The 6,111-nt window shown below is 38.3% G+C and overlaps 1 protein-coding gene across 1 annotated transcript; it reads right to left on the bottom strand.

Moving 5' to 3' along the window:
- Positions 1-698: 698 nt before the first annotated feature.
- On the bottom strand, positions 699-4,854 carry Agtr2 (angiotensin II receptor type 2). Its single transcript, XM_052746714.1, has 3 exons — positions 4,786-4,854; positions 4,571-4,630; positions 699-3,331 (listed from the first exon to the last, which is right to left on the bottom strand). Exon 3 carries the CDS (start codon positions 3,292-3,294, stop codon positions 2,203-2,205), a length of 1,092 nt encoding a protein of 363 aa, XP_052602674.1. The 5' UTR covers positions 3,295-3,331; positions 4,571-4,630; positions 4,786-4,854; the 3' UTR covers positions 699-2,202.
- Positions 4,855-6,111: the final 1,257 nt, after the last annotated feature.

Raw genomic sequence — 6,111 nt, 5'->3', positions numbered from 1 at the left:
GTTGTTACTATTATTTTATTTCATTCGTGTAAGTGTTCTGAATGCATGTATGTCTGTGCACCACATGTGTGTAACTGGTGCCCGTGGAGGCCAGAAGAGAGTACCAGATCCCCTAGAACTGGAGTTCCAGGCCCTTGTGAACTGCCATGTGGGTGCTGATGATTGAACCTGGATCCTCTGGAAGAGAAGCCAGTGTTCTTAACACCTGAGCCATCTCCTCAGCCCCAGAAATCAGTCTTTAAAAATCCCAGAAAGGATTAAGGGAAGTACCAGGTGGGGGGAGGATATGTAATAGGATTGTGGTAGAGAAAATAACATGGGCTGAATGTTGACAAGAAATAGTCTATATGCTAAAGCCCACATTGCACTGCTGGGCCTGACAGCTTGCTTGGTTGACACCACATTTGTCATTGGAACCCCCAGGAGGTATCAGAATTCATTTCCGACATCTCCTTTCCATATGCCTGTCTGGTGTTGACCTGAATGAGTAATGATGAAAGCCGAAACTGAGAAGTATGAATGGGGATTTGCTGGAGGATACTGACTAAGAGAAAGTAAGAGTCTACACCTGGAGACAGTTAAAAAATAATAAGCACACATGGTCTCCCAATAATGATTTTATTTTTATAGGATGTTGTGTAAAATTACTTAAAACACAAAGTCATAACTGATTATACATTGAGCTATTTGGTTTTTTTTCTGAAGGAATATGATTACATGAAATCAGGGTTTTTCCAGGAAGGGGTGTGAGAGGATTCTTCAACCTAAAAGCCTGGAATCCGACAGAAATGTGAAGTGCCCGTAACTTTAAATCTACCTCATAGGCCAGCATTAGTCAGGTAACATGAAATGATACAGGGCAGCCAGAGAACGAAATTCGAAACTTCTGAATTAATATTCATTCTCAAATTTGAGTAAACTTCAGGTAACTCAGTTTCAGGTAATAAATTCCTATAATGTAAGACATGTACTCATGTTGAGAATGAGCTCTGTGGATCCGTGCTTGATTTCAATTGCCTTCACAGACTATTATACATTCTGGAACTATGCCCAGAGATGTAGGTTCAAACTACTCCATGGGGGGCACGGGGGGCTTTGTTCTGACAAGTTCCTTGTAGGACACCAAACTTACCATGTGCTGGGTCTCTTTGTCTCCAAGAAGGCATCAAAATTCCATTCTGACATAACCTTTTCCCATGCCAGGTTTCAATTTATTATAAAGTTAAAGAATTAAAGAATCCTCTCATTTTCAGGGTCAAAGAGATATTTTGGGATGCAGCCCAGAACAAAAGCATGAATAATTAAACTCAAGTCACCATTGAATATATCAAAGCACCACAATTCAAAAGGTTAAAAATGTAAAAAGTGACCTTTACATAGTGTAACAATACACAGTGTTTTGTTGAATTCAAAAACCATCAGAAGAGAATAGGACGCTTTAAACAATAGTCAAAATGGATTAAAAGTTTTCAAAGGATATATTCAGTTTAGTAAGTAGTAAGTATTTTTTCATTGCAGTTGTTTTACTAAGTGGTGTACTTTCTAAAACTGCAAGAATAAGCTAAATCACATACATGTAATTTAATCTACGTTCTTAGACCTACTCAGTATGTAGATGTATAGTAAGTACAAAGCTATACTCAAGTGAAATGGAAAAGAAACACAACTTACAGTTTTTTTAAAAGGGGAAACCATACAACAAGACTGAATAAACCACTACCAACCTAAGGAATATATAGAAAAGTATATCATGCTAAACTTAGTGCTCACCTCTCATGCTATATTGTATGGTGAACAATGTAAGAAGTTAAAATTGGCCCTTGTTCAAGGAGAAAGAAAAAATCTGATGAAAATGGACATAAAACTCCACTAAGAAATGCCAGCATTTTCCAGGGAGAAATCTGAAACTCCAAATCACCACTCATATTTTGTTATTGATTATACTTGAGATAGCTCCCCCAATTACTTCTAGATTGTAGATATCATGCTCACCCATGATAATCTTGTGCCAAAGGACCAGAAAAATAAGGCACAATCACTGAAAGTTGGTGGAGTATAAAAATTTACAGTTATACTTGATCTCCTGTTCTGGGGGAGTAAGTAAAGATTAGATAAGGCAAAGAAATTGATGCCACTTAAAGATGATTTGTGTGGGCCTCCAAACGAATAGCTAAGCTAATTACATGCATCCCATTAACCGATTTAAGACACAAAAGTGTCCATTTCTCTAAGAGAACTGCTTTTACGGCAAGACATAGTCTCTCTCTTGCCCTGGAGCCAAGTAATGGGAACCCTGAACACACTGCGCAGCTTCTGTTGGAAGCGGTTTCCAACAAAACAATACAGAAAGGGATTAACGCAGCTGTTGGTGAATCCCAGGAGGATGGCAAACGGAAGCGCCAGGTCAATGACTGCTATAACTCCACAGCTATTAATGATGCCCATCCAGGCCAGAGCATCCAGGAAGGTCAGAACATGGAAGGGAAGCCAGCAAATGATGAACGCCAACACAACAGCAGCTGCCATCTTCAAGACTTGGTCACGGGTTATTCTGTTCTTCCCATAGCTATTAGTCTTCAGCAGGTGTTTTCTGATTCCAAAGTAACACGTTGCTATGAATATTAAAGGAATAATAAAACCAAGAATATTTTTCATTAAGGCAATCCCTGCAGACCACTGGGCATATTTCTCAGGTGGGAAAGCCATAACGCAAGCATTCACGCCTAAGTATTCAATGGTTCTGACATCTCGGAAATAAAATGTTGGCAATGAGGACAGACAGGCCATACACCACACAAGGGGGACTACGTAAGATGCTTGCCAGGGATTCCTTCTTTGAGACAGAAAAGGGTAGATAACCGATTGGTACCTGTCAACACTCATGCAGGTAATGAAAAAAATGCTGGCAAACATGTTCAGGGTCAGAAAAGAACCAAACACTTTGCACATTACAGGTCCAAAGAGCCAGTCATATCTGTAAGAGTAATAGGATGCCCAGAGAGGAAGGGTAGCCAAAAGGAGTAAGTCAGCCACAGCCAGATTGAAGATGTAAATGCTGGAAACCTTTTTAGGGCCCTTTTGACAACAAAACAGTGAGACTACAACAATATTAACAGCAAACCCAATGACAAAAATAAGGTAGTAGAGAACAGGAATTGCTTCCAAATGCTTATCTGACGGTTTGTGTGAGCAGTTAGAGGCGGACTCATTGGTGCCAGATACGTTGAGACTATCAAAAGGAAGGCTGCTGGTGATGTTTTTGCTGGTGGCGGCAAAACTGAAGTTGTCCTTCATATTGAATTATCAGCGACTCCTAATTCTTATGCCTTATCTGGAGGAGAAAAATAGAACGCTTAATGCACATCCAAAGCCTGAGGGATATTTGAGTCATAAGCATTTTGAAAATTTGTCAAAGGCCAAAATAATGTAAGCAGTTATAGAAAACATTATAAAATAGCATCATGCCTGACAAACAGGAATGACTACTACCTCTTGAGGGAAAAAAAATTTCCTCAGTAGTATTAGACTGAAAATTCTGAACAAAACTTTTTGTCTTTCTCTCCTCTCATGCCTTTGAAAAGTTGAGAGACAAATTAACAGTTTAAAAGTTAGTCAGGGTAGGAGTTGTATGAGACAAATAAGAAGAAGCCCAAAGACAACTAGAAAGGAGGCATATTTCTCCATTGGTGTGCTTTCTAGAAATCTCACTCCTACTGCCCACTGCTTAATGCTTTAGTGAAGTAACTTATTATATACAAATTGTTACAGCTATGGAAAATATGGGTAACACAAGCCATAGGAAAAAAATAGGTTAAGTGTACAGAGAACTGAAAGAATATTCAGAAAAAGTATGTTGGGAGAGAGGGTCAGGGTCAGTGTTTGCTATTTGAAAAGAATATACAGAAAAAGTATGTTGGGATAGAGGGTCAGGGTCAGTGTTTGCTATTTGAAAAGCCTCTATTTATTTACTTTCCCCTTGCTTTCACGATAACAAGAAAAACTCATGGATATGGATGCATTTCCTAAAGCCTCAAAATTTTAATAGTGAATACTGGGTTTCAATATGGATATTTAAATCTGATCTATTTCATAAGAAATAAATCCATTTTCACTTTAATTAGAAGATAAATAAAACAAAACAAGCAAACCTGAGTCCGGGTCAAATAGATATAGTTTTGGTTGCTCAGTTAAATCAGAATTGAGCATCAGTGACTAATTATACTATAGTCTTACCATTTTTTCTTTGCCATCTTTTCAGTTAACAGAACTAAATAATTACTACTTTTCAGCATTAACGATAGTGTTCAGGTGTGAGGGGTGGTTTTTTTTTTCTTTTTAAACTAGCCATATTACTTTGAAACAAAAGAAAACTATATATAAACAAACAAAGAGAAAAACTATTACAGCAGATAATTTCAAAGTACATACAAGCAAATACTCAATTGAGAATGTAACCACTAGAATATGTCCCAAGAACCCGCAAACTGGCACTTTTGTCAAACACCCGTTCTTTTGTATGACCTTCCAAATTAACATGAAAGAATCAAAAAGAAATCCACTAAACACTTACTAGTTGCCAGTGTTTAAAGCACTTATCATAAATCAGTTTCCTTAGCTCCCACACGCACTCCTGTAAGAGAAATAGCAGTTAAAGAATTAAGACGTTCTGCAAACTGCAGTGTTAAAATACAGGAAAAAGAAAACGTTTGTCCACACACACCAACAGTTTTTAATGCTGTATGTTTTCCTTCCCAACTCAGGCATGTATAAATTGATCGGACTTACCTTAAAAATGCAGGCTGAAGCAAGCTTTCAGTTCTGCACTCCTTCCATCCCCAGCCTCTGAGATGCAACTGCACCAGACCTCTGGTTTCTCTCTTATATATTCGCTCTGTCCACTGGGGAGCCTTCAACCTACATAATTCTGAGGCTGACTTACGAACACTTGCCAGCTTTCCAGAGGGTTTTTTTTTTTTCTGGCTGCAAAACATTAATCTGAAATTCTCATGTCTCCAATCATAACAGCTCATTCAAATAAATCTCAAACAAAAAAAAATGAAGTTTCCACAAATGTGTTAGAGAATTTTAAACTCAGTGGCTTACTTTAAGAGAAGAATACAATTTTTAGCAAAATTTTCTTTTTCTATTTTCGTGATCATAGCATTCTAAAACAAGTTAAGGAGTAGGGAGACTAGAGAGTTTATTCCAGCAGGAGTCTTTGTTCACAACCATCTTTTACAGCCTTCAGTACATTTTGAAATTTTTACCCCTGTTTATTAAAGAATGGTAGCAATTTTACTAGAGGTCTTCAACTTTTAAGTTTTCTACCTTGCTTTGAAACACTTTGGTTGCGCTGCTGGAAGGTTGGGGTTAGGAAAGATAAAATTTTCTCGTGATGATAAAAGGTTTTGACATTTAATGCTTGCTTTCATGTGACTCAGTCACAACCATAGCACAAATATACAGCAATAAGGTAAAGAATGATTAGCTGCTGTTGCAGGCTGCTGCTGCTGCTGCTGCTGCTGCTGCTGCTGCTGCTGCTGCTGTTGCTGCTGCTGCTGTTCTGATTGTTTCCCAGTTTTGTGGAAGGATGATCACCTTCACACAATCCAGCAGCAGTAAGAGTGAGAAAATGAATACAGCCCAGAAGGATAATGCCAGATGACAATAAAGCCTTTGTGCCTAACACTGTGCTATATACTTTGTGCTCAATAGTTCAACAAAGAGGCGCCATAGCACAATGTAGGGAATGGCCTCTGAGGTCCAACCACTGGGCTTCATAAGCCAAGTTCTATCACATCTTAATTCCTTTCCTTCTTCATTTAGAGTACTTAAAATGATGCCCAACACACAGCAAATGCCCTTATACAGTATTAATATTATTGCCTCTTTACAAATCAGGAAACACAGGGTGACAGAGTTTAAATAAATTCTCTGAGATCCCATGGCTATTATGAGGACATGTGACTTTCCACAAAAGCAAACTCATGTCAGAGCTCATATTTTTTTAATTTCTATACAGTGCTAGCTGCTCCTTTCATCTCACCTTTCACTGAGCAAAGAGGATACATGCAGCACTTTTGACAATCTTGTTGCTGACAGCTAAAAAGC

The sequence above is a fragment of the Peromyscus californicus genome, unplaced genomic scaffold, assembly GCF_007827085.1.
Source record: "Peromyscus californicus insignis strain IS unplaced genomic scaffold, ASM782708v3 Scaffold_10__1_contigs__length_136768540, whole genome shotgun sequence".
Taxonomy (NCBI): domain Eukaryota; kingdom Metazoa; phylum Chordata; class Mammalia; order Rodentia; family Cricetidae; genus Peromyscus; species Peromyscus californicus.
This window is presented reverse-complemented; position numbering and strand designations above follow the sequence as displayed.